Below are 20,385 nucleotides of genomic sequence, written 5' to 3' on the forward strand. Positions count from 1 at the left end.
CCTGTCACCCCCCTCTCCCTCTCTCTCCTTGTCACCCCCCCCTCTCTCCCTGTCATCACCCCTTCTCTCTTCCCCCTTCTCTCTCTCTGTCACCCTTTCTCTCTCTCTCTGTCACTCCCCCTCTCACTGTCACCCCATCTCTCTGTCAAACCCTCTCTCTCTCTGTCAAACGCTCTCTCTCTCTTTCTCGGGGGGGGGGGGGGCGCCGATACAGCTTCTCGCAAAGGGCGCTGGATACCCTACTTACGCCTCTGACCATCTCTTGTATTATGTCCTTTCTCCCTCTTCTTCTCTCCCCCCTCCCTCCTTCTCTCTCTCCCCCTCCCTCCTTCTCTCTCTCTCCCACTCCCCCCCTCTTCCTCTCCCTCCCTCTCTCCCCCCCCCCTCTCCCTCTCCCTCTCTCCCCCCCCTCCCTCTCCCTCCCCCTCCCCCTCCCTCTCCTCCCCTCCCTCTCTCCCTCTTTCTGCTCTATGGGCAACCCGGTGTAAACAGACTCCACTGTAGGTTTACACCCGACTACCCTGCGATCTGATCTGCTTAGACAGAGGAGGATGGGTTCAAACTTTATGCAAATTGGATGCGGGTTTCCCCGCATCCAATTCACATGACAGAAAACTGTGACCGGCTCTCAATGAACCTGGTTCACACACCTCCAGGGAGGCTGCGGTCCGGATTGGATTGGAGGTAGGTGGGTGTAAATCACACAAGTCTATTTCTCTATCGCTCATTGACAGACGTAGTCCTCGGTGATACAGCACCTTCGGGTTATGTTGCCTCCACAGGAGTAGGACTAGACAGGAAATAAAATGCTCTGGCCACACCCTAGGGGCAGTCCCAGAGGGTATATCCTCTCTCTCTCTCTGCCTCAGCAAAACAGTTTTTTTCTGTCTAGTCAGGAGTAAGGACCTAGATACCTTGCTGGGATCTTCGGTCCTGGCAGGATTTTTTTCTTAGAAAAGATTTTTTAGACAGCTTTTTTTCTCCAGTGTTCCTGTGAGATCTTCAAGCAAGAAAGCTGAACTGGGCGACGGGCGGGATGTTGAGATCCAGTGGTCACCCCAGTTCAGCCTACGAGCGCGTGCAGGCCATAGCTCCGCGCTGGGTCGGCCGCGACATAGTCCCACTGGACGGGGACTGACCCTGCGAGTTAAACGTCTCGCTGAAACGCCAAAGACCATGAGTCACGGCGCCCGTATTGGTCGACAGCCCTCCTACCTCGGTGGAGAGGGGTACTGTCAGGAGTTGGCGCCCGCCTGGTTCCGGTATGGTGAGTAGTATGTTCCCCCTTTCCCCCTGACGGGTCTTGTGGTGAACGCGGGCCCCTCTCTGTAATGGTAAGGATGGGTTCCCCTCTATCCTATAACATGTCACAGATCCCCCTAATTGAGTGTGATTTTTGTGTACAAGAAGCCAGGAGGCTTGGTTTGGGAGCTGACAATCTAATTGTAAAGATGTGTAAATGATTGTAGTCAGTGGCAGTACTAGAACTTTACTGTGATAGTATAAGGTATCCTACCTGTCAGTAGCCACAGGGCGATGTCTATACATGTATACTGCATTCCAGATCATTCCTCCAGCTAAGCAGCGGACCGCATACGGCCCGCGCTAGGGTCCGGTACCTCCGACCACGCTGACAACCATGAGGGTGAAGGGTTGTGAGGCCGAGATCCTTCTACAGACATGCCGCTATTCTGTGCAGGCCGCCGCCATTGTCTGGTAGATCGCACGAGGCCGCCATTTTGGTGTAGCCTCGTGTCTCCAGCATGGGGGCGGCCATGTTTGAGGTGACTCAAACACCTCATGGAGCCAGGGGGAGGAGCCGGCAGGCGTGTTAAGGGGCGGAGCCGCCTCTTTTACCCAGGAAATAGGGCCAAAGACTTCCTGTCTGTAACAAGACAAGCACTGAGCAAGCTGATGAAAACTTCTGTGCATCAGGGATGAGCCTTGGGGTCTGTCTCTCTCTCTGTGGGGTCCAAAAAGGCAGGTAACACTGAGGGGCGCTGTTGCGACTGGGGGACACAAAAAAAAAAAAAAAAAAATTTTTTTTTTTTTTTTTTACTTTGTCATTTTTTGTCGCTGGCAAGTGTCTTGTATAATCATTGACCCTGCCGCATAGGTATCCCCACCTGATCCCCTCAAGGTGGCCGCAGGACCCTCCAGTACCCCACTTGTTTTTAATGCATTATCGGCAATTTTGGAGTCTTTGGTATCCCGGGTGGAGGTGGCCTGTCAGGGACGGGGGTCAAGTAGCGACCCCCGCCTACCCCTATTGTTTATCAGATACTTCAGATACGGATTCGGAACTGGTCAATGCAGTTGCAGGTCCCTCTTAGGGGGCTGTTGTCTCAGGTAATATCTCCTCAGCAGTGAGGAGCACGTTTCTGCCTCCGCCATAGCACAAGAGTGGTGGATGCACTAGTTGTGTCCGTCCGGGAAACCTTTAGTCTTGAGGTTACACCGGCAGAGGTAGCTGAGACTGAGATTCCTTTTTGGTACTTGTTAGCCTACCAAAAGGGCGAAGGATTTTCCTTTACCCAAATGGGGTCGTTTTGAAATGAACCCCTGTTATTTCCAAACGCATGGCTAGGTGCTATCCGTTTGAGGAATTCCTCTTTATAGGATAGACGGTACCACCTGCTGTCTTGCCACAGACTGTTAGGATAAAAAGACCTCGTAACTAACGAGGACCTTCCTTTTCTGCTCATATAGAGTTGTTTGTTCCGCGAGGGCGGGCGATAAGGCGAAACCCTCCAAAGCCCCTTTAGAGGGGTTTCAAAGGGCGCTGGTCGGGTAAACAAAGAGTCCGGCTCAGCCAAGCCTGAAGAATATAGCCTGATGCGCCCCTACCCATCTCTGGGGTGGGGGGGGGGGGATGTCTTCACCGGTTTCTGGAGGACACAGGATCGAGTTTCGATCACTTCCACCGGTGCGATTCTGCCCTTCTAACATTGAACGGTTTCAGGGGTTCTATTCGAACCTATTCACAATGCCCAGGAAAGAGGGCAAGGTGCGTCCAAATCTGGACTTGGGAAGAAATAGAGTCCATCCGTACAGTGGTGGCCTCCCTGCATAAAAGAGATTTCCTGGCGTCCATAGACATATAGGATGCCTATCTTTATATCCCCATCATCGCAGGACATCAGCGGTTTTTTTCACTTTCCCAAAGATCATCCCTGGTTCCCACCAGGAGACTGAACTATCTGGGCCTAAGGTTGGATACATCCTGGGCAAGAGAGTTTCTCCTTGCTGGGAAACTCCAGAAGGTTCAGTCAACGATTCGGATGTTGCTGTCCGTCAATTGGCTGGGACTGATGGTGGCCTTCTTAGAGGCAGTACCGTATACCCAGTGTCATACCCGAATTCTCCTGAAGGAGATTCTTTTTTAATGGAATCAGAATTCCGATTCCCTGGACAATCTGATCCGGTTGAGCGAGCGGACCAGGAAGTCTCCGATGCTCAACCAGGGGAAGTCATTTCTTCCAATAGTATCCAGATTACCAATAAGGGTATCGGAACTAAGAGCGATCAGATTTTGTCTGATTTACTGGATCGAGCAGCTCTAGAGCAGCCCGATTCGGATCCAATCGCATATGGCCTCTTCATCCAGAGGTTTTTTCCCTAGCTGTCCCTTCATTGGGACATCCCGGATGTGGATCTGTTGGCACCTTGGCCTAACAGGAAGGTGCAGAGGTTTGTAGCTCGCGCCACGATCCTCTAGCGGACGCAGCAGAAACGCTGATCGCCCCGTGGGGGCAGTATCAGCTACGGCATGTCTTCCATCCTCTCAAGTTGCTGCGGGAACTTCTTCGCAGGATAGAGGTGGAGGGAATTCCAGTTATTCTGGAAATTCTGGATGGACCTCGTCAAGCCTGGTACGCCGACTTGGCGAGGCTAGTCGCGGACGCTCCTTGGAGACTTCCTCTCAGGGAGGATTTGAGGTCTCAGGGACCGATCTTCCATCTTGCTTTACAGTCGCTGGCTTAATGGCCTGGCCATTGAGACCCAGGTACTGAAGGACAAGGGAGTGTCAGCTTCAGTTATTCCTACCTCCAGTTAAAGCAAGGAAAGCGACTTCCAGCACATGAAAGTCTTATATTGCATGGTGTGAATCTATTGGATTTCCCCCACAGACCTATTCGGTGACCCGAATTTTGGTCTGTCTGCAACAAGGGGTTGAGCAGAAACTATCCTTGAGCACGATCAAGGGTCAGGTTTTCGGCGTTAGCAATCTTCTTTCAAGAAACCTTTGGCTAATCATTCCTTGGTGCGGAATTTCATCCAGGGGGTGCGACATCTGGCTCCGCCAGTGCGCGCACCCTTACCGCCTGGTATCTTAATTTAGTGTGGTCGGTTCTTCAGAAACTTCTCTTTGAAGATATTAGGGAGATTCCCTTGCTTACATTCCCAGAAGGTGGCCTTCTTGGTGGCCATTACTTCTCTACGCAGGGTGTCAGAACTGGCCGCATTATCCTGTCGTTCCCCAGATCTGGTGGTTCATAGGGATAAGGTGGTTCTTCTTCCGAATCCATCCTTCCTTCCTAAAGTGGTTTTCGTAAGACGGACTCACTTTTTGTGATCACGGATAGCCCTTGAAGGGGGTTGCCTGTGTCTGCCGCGACCATATCTACATGGATCAGTCAGACGGTGGTACAGGCTTATTCTATTAAGGGTCGGAATCCTCCGTTCCCTGTTAGGGCGCACTTCACTCAAGCGCTCAGTACTTCCTGGGCCTTTCGCCATCAGGCGTCAGTGGTCCAGGTATGTAAAGCGGCCACCTGGTCGACGGTACATACCTTTACAAAATTTTATAAAATTGATGTGATGGCATCGGCGGATGCCTCATTTGGCCGCAAGGTTTTGCAGGCCGCAATTTGAGGAGACCGGTGGTCTACCTCGAGGGTTTTTTTCTGTTTGAAAATTTTTTTGTTGAGTCTCATCATTAAGGATGAGCATTGAAAACTTCTAGTTGGCACCGGTTGGGCCTTCTAGATTTGGATTTGATTTCCATTTTCCCACCCCTCATTTGTGATACTGCTCTGGGACTTCCCGAAGGTGCTGTATCACCGAGGACTACGTCTGTCAATGAGCGATAGAGAAAAATGGATTTTTGTAAAATCTTACCGTAAAATCCTTTTCTCTTAGCTCATTGACAGACGTAGTACCCGCCCCTCTGTTTTTTTGAGTTGGGTTGGGTTAAATTCTCTAAAGACTGCTTTTATGACATAACTGTTTTGCTGAGGCAGAGAGAGAGAGGATATACCCTCTGGGACTGCCCCTAGGGTGTGGCCAGAGCATTTTATTTCCTGTCTAGTCCTACTCCTGTGGAGGCAACATAACCCGAAGGTGCTGTATCACCGAGGACTACGTCTGTCAATGAGCTAAGAGAAAAGGATTTTACGGTAAGATTTTACAAAAATCCATTTTTACATCCACTGGTCCACAGGGGTGAATGGACCACCCGACCAGGTCTGCCTGAAAAATGGACAGGCGGACCTGAACTGAACGGTCATGTAAAAGGGGCCTAATTCTTATGCCTCGTACACACGCAACGATTGTTGGCCTTGAATTTTCGGCCAACGTCCGATTGGCCGATTGTCAGTATGATGCTTCCGACAACCGACTGCGACTTTTCGGCCGAACAAAATCTGGTGTGCATGCTATAAAATTTTTGTTGGCCGTCAACAGAACGGCCGATTGTTCGTCAGTCAGTACAGATTTCGGCAGACAAAAATCAGATGAGCAAGACTGGGCATGCTCAGAGAAGAAAAAACACACGGAAAGTAAACCAGAACATGACATCACTTCTGAAGTTGGTTGTTGTTGGCCGAAAAAATTTGTGTGCAGTCTAGAGCACATTTCAACCAACACAACAACACTGGATAATCGTTGCGTGTGTATGAGGCATTAGTCTGATTTCTGCTGTTTTGGTCATTGTGGGTAGATGAAAAGAAAGAGTGTTGTGGGGCATGGGGCAGGATTTTAACGGTACAGTCTATGACCAATAATATAGCTATCAGGATCCCCCAACCATCTCTACGTGCAAATACGGACTGTCCATACCCGCCAGGGGGGTCTTGGTTTGCCTTTGGTTGGACTCAGTAGCCACTTTTCCCGCAAGCAGCCATACAGGTGGGCTCACCCATGTTACTCTACTCCTTTGTCCTCTGCTCAATATACACTATGCATTTGTCCTCCCACAATGTTTTGGACTATTACAATGTGATATAATGATTGTAATACTGTATAAATGATAGGATTTGTTCTTTGATCATTCCACAGCTATAACACTGACTGTGATTCCCTGAGGAAGCGGAATATCCCGCGAAACATGTCGGGTAGTGGGTAACCACTCAAGAAGGTCTTCCAGATCTGTGAGGTCAATTTTTTGGCCCTCTGGTATTCCTCTACGGCAGGGATCTCCAAACATTGGCCCTCCAGCTGTTGCAGAACTACACGTCCCATGAGGCATTGCAAAACTCTGACATTCACAGACATGACTAGGCTTGATAGGAATTGTAGTTCCTGAACAACTGGAGGGCCGTAGTTTGGAGAGCCCTGCTCTACGGTCTGCTACAATCACTAAATCTACGAATATAGTTTTGCTGACTTGTATATTCCTGTGTATTTTATATTTGGACCAATTTATGTCCTTATTTTTTTCAATGTATGTTGTGTGTTATTCCTTGTCTGATTTCTTAATAAAATTATCTGTTTTTACATAAATAACTTAATGGTTATTCTTAACTTTGAACAAAATATTATTGGTCATAGACGGTACCGTTAAAATCCCGCCCCATGCCCCACAACACTCTTTCTTTTCATAAATTTATTTGGGATCTGGTACCTGTTATTAATAACTTCCCCCCTTTGTGCTAATCAATATTCATTGTGGGTAGATAATATAAAGACCGATTCCATGCAGTTATATAGTAGCAGTATTTTAAATCACATTTAATGATTGAGGAAAAAAACAAATTCCAGGTAACAAATGAAACCGAGTGAAATACTGTAATGCAGACATTGCACTATGCCAAAGTCAGAACGCCCACTTGACTTACTGTTGCCTGTTATTCCCTGAGACTAGATTTCAGAAAGGTCCTCACATGTAGGGTGATTGGTTCTGCTTTCTGAATCTATACTGTGCAACTTCTGTTTTCTCCTCTTCAAAGGTGGACTTGTGTTAAAGTGGTGGCTCTCAAAAATGTCTAATGATGGTCACACAAGGCTTGAATTTTGGCCGATTCCTGCTGAATTGGCTGAATTTCAAGCCAAGGGTGGTCCTATTGGCGCCACTCGACTCAACTGAAAAATGAAAGGAGGTTTATGGAAATTTCTCTGCTAAACAGTGACTGCAGCCAATCAAATGCAGCCACTGCATGGGTATTAAGATTTATCCACGCAGAATACAATAGCCGGCAGGTGAGGTTCCTCCATCCATGTATAGGATGGAGGGAAGCAAGTGGCTTCTCCCATTGACCCTGTGGAGCTGAGCGTGGGAAAAGGTAAAGATTAAGGCTCACCCTAATACTTCCATCCATCAATTTTATTGTATGCAAAGAGCCTTCAGTGGGTGCGTTTGTGAATTCCCGCCTGCATTGCAAGCAGTTGTTCCCAGAGTGATGGTGATTGGTCCATACTGCTATACTGAGAAAGCAAAAAACAGGCGGAGCGCCTCTAAGTGCAGTATGTTTATTTCAGTCTAGGCATACAATAACATGGCAACTCACAGGAATTGAGATGATAATCGGCTCAAATGCGGAGTCATGAGGTCAGCCGTCCATACGCTGCTGCCGAGAGGAAGGATGTGGTGGAAAATCCTATCCGGTGGATGGATGACGGGGAAATGCCGGCTCTCTCTTCCGGGACCGACTCTCGAGGCAGGCTGGGACTCGGCGTCGACCGCGTGACGTCAGCGAGGTCAAGGTGCACACAACGCGTTTCAGAGCATGCGCATTTGAGCCGATTATCATCTCAATTCCTGTGAGTTGCCATGTTATTGTATGCCTAGACTGAAATAAACATACTGCACTTAGAGGCGCTCCGCCTGTTTTTTGCTTTACTTTGTCCACAGATTGACTTCCTGTGAGGCAGACCCGGCCCTTCGTGCAGTCGTCTCATCCATTTCTACGCTCACTATCCTTGTGGTCACATCCACCGTACGGACTCCTTTTTACCTCTACCTATTGGTACATAGGTAATCTGCCATTTTTCACCTTAGTCATCTTGATCGATTGGTATACTTTCATACTGACCGTATCACACTGTACCTGAGCGCCAGCCTATTCCTTATTTTTTCATACTGCTATACTGAGCGGCATTCACCTAAAGACATGTTAGCGCCATTCAGTGCAATAATACCGGGAACCCAGACCCACAAGGGGCAGTCCCATGACAACCTGAGCTCACCAGAAGTGGGTTAAATGACACTGTCTGCCAACTTGAAAGAGGAGCGCCATCTGCTGGGTGAACAGCACAGGGCTGAAGATATTGCAGTGAAATTTTTATTTATTTTTTTAATAATATTTCTGGGTTACTTATTTTATTTTTTAAAACTGTACTTCTTTTTTAAGGCATTACTTTAAAAGGACATATTACACTGGTGATTCTGCGGTTGGCAGAGCTGCCTGTATGAATAAGCTCTTCCTCACCAACAGCAAAATCACTCGTATAATATGAGCACAGGGCGTTTATTTCTTTTTACCTTTTTCATGGACCAATGCATTAAATAAAGAATTGTTACAACTGAGTGGAATCCCTTCTCGGTGCCCACAGATACACACTTCTATCTAAACTCCACCGTTATTAATGGAGGCGGGTCATGGGGCTGGTCCGCAGTGCGCTTCTGGAAAGACGGGGGCATTCTGCTCCAGTCCACAAGAGAAAACCGCATGATGGATCTTTGATATCCTCTTAATAAAACTTGATCTTCAAAAGGAAGGATGTTTTCTCTGCAATGGAAACAGGAAAACACAATGAAAAGCATTACAAACTGTAAATGTAAAAGCACAAAACTATCAGAGAAGAGAGGATGAGTGAGCATGGAGGTGGGGGGGGAGGTCTGCAGATAGTAGAAATTAATGAGCTAAAAAAAAGTTTTTTTTTCCTTTTTTTTAGGATTTTTTTTTCCAAAAAAAAAAAAAAGCCTTTTTAGGGACGGGGTCTACTGCTGCAAGGTTTTTTTTTCTTTAGGATTTTTTGCAAAAAAAAAAATCCCCCAAAAAAAAAACCTTGCAGTGGACCCCATCCCTAAAAAGGTTTTTTTTTTTTTTTTTAATCCTAAAGTTCAGCTTTAAAACTGACCTCCAGGCAAATAGCTAAATACACAGATGTAATACAGTACATACAGCGGGTAAATTAAGTATTGAACACGTCACTATTTTTCTAGGTAAATACAGTGCCTTGCGAAAGTATTCGGCCCCCTTGAACTTTTCGACCTTTTGCCACATATCAGGCTTCAAACATAAAGATATAAAACTGTAATTTTGTGTGAAGAATCAACAACAAGTGGGACACAATCATGAAGTGGAACGAAATTTATTGGATATTTCAAACTTTGTTAACAAATAAAAAAACTGAAAAATTGGGCGTGCAAAATTATTCAGCTCCCTTAAGTTAATACTTTGTAGCGCCACCTTTTGCTGCGATTACAGCTGTAAGTCGCGTGGGGTATGTCTCTATCAGTTTTGCACATCGAGAGACTGAAATTTTTGCCCATTCCTCCTTGCAAAACAGCTCGAGCTCAGTGAGGTTGGATGGAGAAGGTTTGTGAACAGCAGTTTTCAGTTCTTTCCACAGATTCTCGATTGGATTCAGATCTGGACTTTGACTTGGCCATTCTAATACCTGGATATGTTTATTTGTGAACCATTCCATTGTAGATTTTGCTTTATGTTTTGGATCATTGTCTTGTTGGAAGACAAATCTCCGTCCCAGTCTCAGGTCTTTTGCAGACTCCATCAGGTTTTCTTCCAGAATGGTCCTGTATTTGGCTCCATCCATCTTCCCATCAATTTTAACCATCTTCCCTGTCCCTGCTGAAGAAAAGCAGGCCCAAACCATGATGCTGCCACCACCATGTTTGACAGTGGGGATGGTGTGTTCAGGGTGATGAGCTGTGTTGCTTTTACGCCAAACATAACGTTTTGCATTGTGGCCAAAAAGTTTGATTTTGGTTTCATCTGACCAGAGCACCTTCTTCCACATGTTTGGTGTGTCTCCCAGGTAGCTTGTGACAAACTTTAAATGACACTTTTTATGGATATCTTTAAGAAATGGCTTTCTTCTTGCCACTCTTCCATAAAGGCCAGATTTGTGCAGTATACGACTGATTGTTGTCCTATGGACAGAGTCTCCCACCTCAGCTGTAGATCTCTGCAGTTCATCCAGAGTGATCATGGGCCTCTTGGCTGCATCTCTGATCAGTCTTCTCCTTGTATGAGCTGAAAGTTTAGAGGGACGGCCAGGTCTTCGTAGATTTGCAGTGGTCTGATACTCCTTCCATTTCAATATTATCGCTTGCACAGTACTCCTTGGGATGTTTAAAGCTTGGGAAATCTTTTTGTATCCAAATCCGGCTTTAAACTTCTCCACAACAGTATCTCGGACCTGCCTGGTGTGTTCCTTGTTCTTCATGATGCTCTCTGCGCTTTAAACGGACCTCTGAGACTATCACAGTGCAGGTGCATTTATACGGAGACTTGATTACACACAGGTGGATTCTATTTATCATCATTAGTACTAGAAGAATGGTCAGAACTCTGGCAACTGAAATTTAATGTGGATAAGTGCAAGATAATGCACCTGGGGCGTAAAAACCCAAGGGCAGAATATAGAATATTTGACACAGTCCTGACCTCAGTATCTGAGGAAAGGGATTTAGGAGTAATTATTTCAGAAGACTTAAAGGTGGGAAGACAATGTAATAGAGCAGCACGAAATGCCAGCAGAATGCTTGGATGTATAGGGAGAGGTATAAGCAGTAGAAAGAGAGAAGTGCTTATGCCGCTGTACAGAACACTGGTGAGACCTCACTTGGAGTATTGTGCGCAGTACTGGAGGCCATATCTCCAGAAGGATATAGATACTCTAGAGAGAATTCAGAGAAGAGCTACTAAACTAGTACATGGATTACAGGAAAAAACTTACCAGGAAAGGTTAAAGGACCTTAACATGTATAGCTTGGAAGAAAGAAGAGACAGAGGGGATATGATAGAAACCTTTAAATACATAAAGGGAATCAACTCGGTAAAGGAGGAGAGCATATTTAAAAGAAGAAAAACTACCACAAGAGGACACAGTTTTAAATTAGAGGGGCAAAGGTTTAAAAGTAATATGAGGAAGTATTACTTTACTGAGAGAGTAGTGGATGCATGGAATAACCTTCCTGCAGAAGTGGTAGCTGCAAATACAGTGAAGGAGTTTAAGCATGCATGGGATAGGCATAAGGCTATCCTTCATATAAGATAGGGCCAAGGACTATTCATAGGATTCAGATATATTGGGCAGACTAGATGGGCCAAATGGTTCTTATCTGCCGACACATTCTATGTTTCTATGTTTCTATAAGTCATTTAGGTCAACATTGGATCATTCAGAGATCCTCACTGAACTTCTGGAGAGAGTTTGCTGCACTGAAAGTAAAGGGGCTGAATAATTTTGCACGCCCAATTTTTCAGTTTTTTTATTTGTTAACAAATTTTGAAATATCCAATAAATTTCGTTCCACTTCATGATTGTGTCCCACTTGTTGATTCTTCACCAAAAAATTACAGTTTTATATCTTTATGTTTGAAGCCTGAAATGTGGCAAAAGGTTGAAAAGTTCAAGGGGGCTGAATACTTTCGCAAGGCACTGTATATTTCTGAAGATGCTATTGACCTGAAATGTATACCACATGTCGGTGACAACCCATGCAATCCATACATACAAAGAAACCAAAACAAATAAGTTCAGAAATGAAGTTGTGTGTAATAAAATGGAATGACACAGGGAAAAAAGTATCGAACACTCTATCTCCAATGTATTTAATACTTGGTACAAAATCCTTTGTTGGTAATGACATCTTTAAGATGCCTCCTGTATGGGGAAACTAGTCACATGCGTTGCTCAGGTGTGATTTTGGCCCATTCTTCTACACAGTCTTCAAATCTTGAAGGTCCCGTGGGCCTCTACTATGAAAGCAGAGGGATGGGGGTGCGGATTCTAGAACTGATCCCAGTATAGCTGGTGGGAGGGAGCGGAAGAGAACACATCAGCGCTGCATGGGAAGGCAGAAGAGGATCGATGTCTGCAGTAAGGCAGTACAGCTGGTCCTCCTGCTCAGCAGATGCCTGGGCCCCCCTTTTGTACTGATGGGGCCTGGGCCCAGTACAGGAGTGTTGACTGCACTGCCTTATCAGCGCCCCTGTCTATGGAGGCACAGTGTCGTCACTCTAAGAGAGGAATTGTGTTTGGACACATAGAACACTCCCCTCTCCTCATCTCCATAAAATAACGGAGATTTACTCTGTAGTCCAGTAGAGGGGAACTGGGCAGAGCTAACTACAGGAGATGAGTTCCGGCTGTTCAAATACTAGTCCAAAGCCACCTAAGCTATCCCACCAGGAAGCGATCACTGCAGACTATCAATCCTAAGCGGCTGTGGCATTCTTCACAGCCCTACATATACAAGAGGCGTCTATACATGGCAGCTGCAGGGCGGGAAATGACATGGCTTCTTAGGATTGGCCGTCTGCAGTGATGACTTCTTGGCAGGTTTGCCCAGACTAGGATCCAAATACATCTCAGCTCATTCCTGCTGACTACACGGGTTCGAGATTTCAGAGCAGCAGAGGCAGTGTGGTCGGCTCCATACAGGAAGTCAGGAGCTCACTGGATTTCTTGCAGGGATTCAAGATGAACTTTTTTTTTTTTTTTTTAACCACTTGCCTACTGGACAACTAAACCCCCCTTCCTGCCCAAGCCAATTCTCAGCTTTCAGAGCTGTCGCAATTTGAATGACAATTGTGCGGTCATGCAACACTGTACCCAAATTAAATTTTTATCATTTGTTTCAAACAAATAGAATTTTCTTTTGGTGGTATTTAATCACCACTTGGGTTTTTTTTTTTTTTTGCTGAACAAACAAAAAAAGACCGGAAAAAAAAAACAGTTTTTATAGTTTGTTATAAAATTTTGCAAACAGGTAATTTTTCTCCTTCATTGATGTGCACTGATGAGGTGGCACTGATAGGCTGCACTAATAGGCACTGATAGGCTACACTGATGGGCACTGATAGGCTGCACTGATGGGCCCTGATAAGGTGGCACTGAAGGGCAATGGTAGGTTGCACTGAAGGGCACTGATGGGTGGCACCGAAGGGCAGCACTGAAGGGCACTAATAGGTGGCACTGATGGGCAATGATAGGTGGCACTAATGGGTGGCACTGATGGGCAATGATAGGTGACACTGATTCAGCACTGATGATGGGGCACTGATAGGTGGCACTGGTGGGCATTGATAGGTGGCACTTACCTGCACTGGTAGGTGGCACTGGGGCACAGATTATCCTCTCCACTTTGGGACCAATGTCCCTCTAACAGCAGCTGGCAGACGGGTTTTTTTTCTCTTCACGCTGACAGCTGATCACGTGGGAAGGGGTCGGGATCAGCCCCCTTACTCAGATCTGTGATCAGCCGAGTCTCATGGACTCGCTGATCACAGAGCGAGCCACGCACGCTCCACAGGGAGCTCATGCACGGGAGGACGTACATGGACACCCTCTCTGCAATTAAGGTCCTCGCTGTAGCCATCTTTCGGCTATAGCGTGGACAGGAAGTGGTTAATAAAATTTCAGTGTTTTTAAAGGGACAAAACATGGAGAAATGTGCATGTACTGCACATTATATATATATATATATATATATATATATATATATATATATATATATATATATATATATATATATATATATATATATATATATATACACACACACACACATACATAACACATAGGGGGAGATTTACTAAAACTGGAGAGTGCAAAATGTGGTGCAGCTCTGCATAGTAACCAATCAACTTCCAAGTTTTATTGGCAAAGCTTTAGGCCCATTTCACACGGGCAGAATCCATCCAAGCAGATCCGCCTGCTCAGCGGGGGAATCTGTCCACTGATCTCCGCTAAGCAGACTTGGACACAGTACACTGTTCTATATGGAGCGGTCGAATGAAAACGGACTGCATGTCCATTTCCATCTGATTGTCATTGGATCTGCCGGATAAATGGCGAACATATCCCCATCCGTCTGTTTTTAGCGGACCGGATGCCGGCAGGTGACAGTGGACACATGTATTTTCAGGCGGACCCAGTCGGGCCACCCTATAGAGAACAATGGGTGGTCCGACTGGGTCCGCCTGAAAATGGACAGGCGGACACAATCAGTCCACTGATGTGAAAGGGGCCTAATTTAATAAGATGAAGTTAGAAGCTGATTGGCTACCATGCACAGCGGCACCAAATTCGGAGTATCCAGTCTTAGTAAATCTCCCCCCACACTGCTGCTGACCTCAGCACTTACCAAGCCTACTGTGTATGTTTATTTTCAAACCTTTCATTACATTGTATTCTACTTGTCAGAATTCTCTCTCCTTTTTCTCCTCTTTTTGGGTGGCTACTTTGCCTTGCAGGTCCCATGGAGCCCCGGATGGGACTACACCTCCGCAACTCCATCCACTGTGTGAGAGGAGACACACACACAGCCCTAAAGCCTAGCACTAAAAGTCCTGTCCCTGCTCCTTCTCTAAAGAAATAGATTAAATGGGGTTAAAAATAGGAGAGTTTAACCGCTTGCCGACCGCCGCAAGTACATATACTGTGGCGGTCAGCCCCGGTCAGGCAAAGTGACGTACCGGTACATCACTAGCCAGTGAGCCAATAGTGGGCGAGCGCGCAAACCAATCAAAATACGCTTATTGTGAATTTTTTTACCAAACATATGTAGCAGAAAACAAATTCGCCAAAAATGTTAAAAAATTTTGATCTTTACATTTTTTTTGGGGAATTTCATTTGAAAAATATTGTTGTTTTTGCAAAATTGTCGCTATTTTTTTGTTTATAGCGCATGATCAAAAAATCGCACAGGTGATCAAATACCACCAAAAGAAAGCTCTGTTTGTGGGAAAAAAAGGACTTCAAATTCGTTTAGGTACAGCTTCGCACGACCGCGCAATTGTCCGTTAAAGTCACGCAGTGCCGAATCGCAAAATAGGGCCTGGTCAGGAAGGGGGTAAAATCTTCCGGGGCTTAAGTGGTTAATATTACTTTATTCAAGGTGCTGTGGTGTGTTCAGAGGGAGTAAGGAAGAAGTGAGGAGCTACAGAGAGCCTGAAAACCTGAAATAAAGCTGAGGGCGCCATCTGCTGGCTGCATAAAAAAATACATCATATTCATCTGCAATTTTTCATACTTACCTAGCCTCGTTTTTTTTTTTTATTCTTATATTTGTATTTTTTTTTTTTTTTAGTCCTGAAAAATATACATTACAAAAACGGTACACATTGGGGGAGATTTACTAAAACTGGTGCACACCAAATCTGGTGCAGCTCTGCATAGCCACTTCAGCTCCGGAAGGTTTTACCCCCTTAATGACCAGCCCATTTTTTGCAATTCGGCACTGCGTTACTTGAACTAACAATTGCGTGGTAGTGCGACACTGTACTCAAATAAAATTGATGTCCTTTTTTTCCCCACAAATAGAGCTTTCTTTTGGTAGCATTTGATCACCTCTGTGGTTTTTAGATTTTGCACTATAAACTAAAATAGAGCGACAATTCTGAAAAAAAAAAAACACTAATATTTTTTACTTTCTGCTATAAAACATGCCCAATAACAACATTTTAAAAAAATCAAATTTTTTTATTTGTTTAGGCCAATTTGCTACATATTTTTGGTAAAAAGAAAATCCCAAAAAGCGTATTTTAATTGGTTTGCGCAAAAGTTATAGCGTTTACAAACTACGGGATAGATTTTGACTTTTTATTAATTTTTTTGTTTTTATTAGTAATGGCGGCGATCAGCGATTTTTAGCGTGACTGCGACATTGCGGCGGACAGATCGGACCCCTAACTGACATTTTTTACACTTTTTGCGGACCAGTGACTTTAACCTCCCTGGCGGTATTCCCAAGTGTGGCTCGGGGTGGGATTTCACTGCCATAAGCGGTAACCCCGATAGCGGTAAGCCACACTCGGAGTGCCGCCAGATCCTTGTAGAGGTTACTTACCTTGTCACCGGGATCCAGCGATGTGTCCCTTCGGCATATGGCGGCCGGATCTTCCGCCCGATGCTGTAGAGCCCCGGCTTCCGTCTCCTGCGACGTGACGCTCGCAGGGGGGTGGAACCGGGGGCAAATTTGAAAAGTTATACACACAAGCACACTGATTTCATTGCAAAATAAAATAAACTGATATTAGTTTGCCCCCCAGTGCCCTTTCCTGCAGTTTTACTGTACTTCTTATATATATATATATATATATATATATATATATATATATATATATATATATATATATATATATATATATATATACTCTTTAACTTATTTATTATATTTTAATTTTTGTTTTTGTGTTTCAAACTTTATCATGCCCGAGAAGTTATAAAGAAGAACGCACAGTAAAAAAAAAATCATATGTAAATAGTTGGTTTGGGCTGCTCATCCTTAAGAATTACATGCAAAATAATTGTACCGCTTTCAGCACCTAAAATCGGAAAGAATCATACCCCCAGGGAAGTTAATACAGTGACCAGTGCTAAATAATATGCACTGTTACTGTATAAATGACACTGGCAGGGAAGGGGTTAACACTGGGGGTGATCAAGGGGTTAAGTGTGCAACTAAATGTGCTTGCTAACTGTGGGGGGAGGGGGCTCTGTGAAAGGCACTGAGAGATCGGTGTTTCAGCTTAACACACAATCTCTCTGTGACTGTCTGGCAGGAGAGCCGCCTGCTTTGTTTACATAGGCAGGCTGCTCTTCTGTCAGTTTCCCCGAAGATCGTGGGAGGCCGGCGGCGATCGAGCCTGCTCCTCCTGCGGTCTGGCTCCCGCTGGGTCTAATCACAGCAAAAGCGGCTCCGGTGGCGTTCGCCGCTAAGACCGCGTGCACATAATCATGTACATGTATGTGATTATGCGCAGCCGAGCCACCCTGCTGCAGTTAATCTGCGTGGGGCGGTAGGCAAGTGGATAGTAACCAATCCGCTTGCAGGTTTTAGCCCTTGTTCACACTGCTGCGACTTTTAATCCGACAACCCTGCGCAACATTATCGCGGCTTGCATACAACTTCTTTAACAGAAGTCAATGCAAGTCGTGTTGAAGTTGCACCAAAAGTAGTGCAGGAACCTTTTTCTTCGGCAAAGCTTAATTGAAAAAGCTGAAGTTAGAAGCTGATGAGTTATTATGCACAGCTGCACCAGATTCTGTGTTAGTATGGCTCCATTCGCACTTGTGCGACTTTGGAAACAAAGTTGCATGACTTTGCAAAAAAATGTAAAGCGCCCCCGTCCCACCGTGCTTATGCGCAAATGCGAACGCATAAGTTACTCCCACACGCATATGTAAACGGTGATCGCACCCAGGGCCGGGACAAGGGGTGGGCAGAAGGAGCGGCTGCCCTGGGCACTGTGGTATCATGTGAGGTTTGCGGGCATCCAGGGCCAGGAAAAGAGGGTGGGCAGGAGGGACGGCTACCCTGGGCACTGTGGTATCATGTGAGGTTTGTGGGCATCCAGGGCCGGGACAAGAGGGTGGGCAGAAGGAGCGGCTGCCCTGGGCACTGTGGTATCATGTGAGGTTTGCAGGCATCCAGGGCTTGGACAAGGGGTGGGTAGGAGGGGAGGCTGCCCTGGGCGCAATCATTTATTGCAGGGATGGGGGCACCCTGAACCTAACCCTAAGGGAAGGGGGGGGGCGAAGTTTGGCATCTTTGCCCTGGGCGCTGGATGGCCTTGTCCCGGCACTGATCGCACGACACATGTGGGTTTTTTTGTCACGAACGTCAGAGCAAGAGCAATAATTCTAGCATCAGACCTCCTGTGCCACTCTAAACTGGTAACCTGTAAAGGCGTTTAAAGCGTTGCCTATGGAGAATTGTAAGCACCGTAGTTTGCCGCCATTCCGGACAGACACAATTTTAAAGCGCGACATGTTAGCTATCTATTTACTCAACGTAACATCATCTTTCACATTATACAAAAAAATTGGGCTAACTTTACTGTTTTGTTTTGATGTTTTTTTATTTACGAATGTGTGTGTTTTTTTTTCCCCCAAACAATTGTGTTTGAAAAACCGCTGCGCAAATACCGTGTGACATATAAAATTGGAACACCCGCCATTTTATTTTATAGGGTCTCTGCTAAAAAATATATATATATAATGTTTGGGGGTTCTAAGTAATTTTCTAGCAAAAAGATTTTCTAGCAAAAAGTCTATTTTTACATTTAGGAGCGAAGTGTCAGAATAGGCTTGGGAAGGAGGTGGGTAAAATGTCGCAAAGACTCATTGAACAATCTGAAGTTTGAAGCTGATGGGTATTATGCACAGCTGCACCAGATTTTGTGTTAGTAAGGCTCCACTCACACTTGTGCGACTTGTCATGTGACTTTGGACACAAAGTTGCATGACAGGTCGCATCCCATTGTTTTCATCGGCACCCGTTGAGATTGGTGTAACTTAGTTGCAGCGACTTTGAAATGCCGCTTGCACTACTTTGATGCGAGTGTAAAGTTTGGTCAAATTTGCACTGGAAATCGCGTGACTTTGGAGTTGCGCAAGTGTGAATGGAGCCTCTATCTCCCCCATTCACCGAAAACTGAGGCAGAAGAAAGAAAAAGATCAGTTTACTTATTACTTACCTGTCTGAGACACCTGTGATATCACAATTGCCTGTAATAAAACAAGAGGGTTACTATTTTATTTGGACTTCAGATTAATACACATATAAAACAAAGACTGTTTAAAGCAAGAGGAATTTTATAGAGGAAGCAGACAAGGAAACCTACATCAAGAGCAAGTGTGCATTGTGCATAGTGTGCATTGTGCATAGTGTGCATTGTGCATAGTGTGCATTGTGCAAAGTGTGCATTGTGCAAAGTGTGCATAGTGCAAAGTGTGCATAGTGCAAAGTGTGCATTGTGCATAGTGTGCATAGTGTGAATAGTGTGCAGGGAATTTGTGTTTTCTTGCTGATTTTGGATTATGATGGGATATTTCTGATAGACATGTGCAATTCATTTAGTTACGAATCAAAATGTGGCCGCAATTTTCGTTATTCGGATATATCCAAATCACAAGAGTAACGAATTTTAACTAATACAAATAAATTAAATGATATAAATGATGTTGAAAATTCATTTGTATTCATTAGTTTGCAACTTCAGAGGGTTTTGTAAGTTTAATAATCTGTGTCACCAGGGCCGCTGAAAGGGGGGGACCACCAGTCCTCCTGTAGGGGGCCCGGACACACAGGGGGGACCCAACAGCATGGGGAATCAGTGCAGTCGGGCGGAGGGGCAGTTACAGAAGCAAGCCTTGTGCGGCTCTCTGCAGCAGCTGAAAGCCAGCTTCTCCCCCTTCAGCCAACTTTCAGCTGCTGCCGGGAGAAACACAGGCCATCGTTCCTGTAATTGCTTCCCCGACACTGATCCCCCTCCCTGTTCTGTCTGCATCTGATCCCCCCCCCCTTCTTGTGTAGCGCCCCCCACCCCCCACAGCACTGCAGGCTTCCCTGTCCTGGAAAAAAAAATAATAATAAACGTAAAAACTAATTTAATATAATTGTAAACATTTTTAACATAAAAAATAAATATATATATATACAGTGCCTTGCGAAAATAGTATTCGGCCCCCTTGAACTTTTCAACCTTTTGCCACATTTCAGGCTTCAAACATAAAGATATAAAACTGTCATTTTTTGTGAAGAATCAACAACAAGTGGGACACAATCATGAAGTGGAATGAAATTTATTGGATATTTCAAACTTCGTTAACAAATAAAAAAACTGAAAAAGTGGGCGTGCAAAATTATTCAGCCCCTTTACTTTCAGTGCAGCAAACTCTCTCCAGAAGTTCAGTGAGGATCTCTGAATGATCCAATGTTGACCTAAATGACTAATGATGATAAATAGAATCCACCTGTGTGTAATCAAGTCTCCGTATAAATGCACCTGCACTGTGATAGTCTCAGAGGTCAGTTTAAAGCGCAGAGAGCATCATGAAGAAAAAGGAACACACCAGGCAGGTCCGAGATACTGTTGTGGAGAAGTTTAAAGCAGGATTTGGATACAAAAAGATTTCCCAAGCTTTAAACATCCCAAGGAGCACTGTGCAAGCGATAATATTGAA

General features: G+C 45.2%; 1 protein-coding gene across 1 annotated transcript in view; it reads right to left on the reverse strand.

Moving 5' to 3' along the window:
* Nucleotides 1–8,584: 8,584 nt before the first annotated feature.
* The window catches only part of LRRC72 (leucine rich repeat containing 72), a 61,374-nt gene continuing 49,573 nt past the window's right edge, over nt 8,585–20,385 (reverse strand). The window contains exons 8-9 of the mRNA XM_082257303.1: nt 18,897–18,927; nt 8,585–8,948 (exon numbers count right to left, since the gene is read on the reverse strand). Coding sequence (XP_082113429.1) covers nt 8,783–8,948; nt 18,897–18,927 — 197 coding nt within the window. The 3' untranslated portion in view covers nt 8,585–8,782. The remainder of the gene's footprint in view (nt 8,949–18,896; nt 18,928–20,385) is intronic.

Source organism: Pelophylax lessonae, assembly GCF_965119305.1.
Source record: "Pelophylax lessonae genome assembly, chromosome: 5".
Classification (NCBI taxonomy): Eukaryota; Metazoa; Chordata; class Amphibia; order Anura; family Ranidae; genus Pelophylax; species Pelophylax lessonae.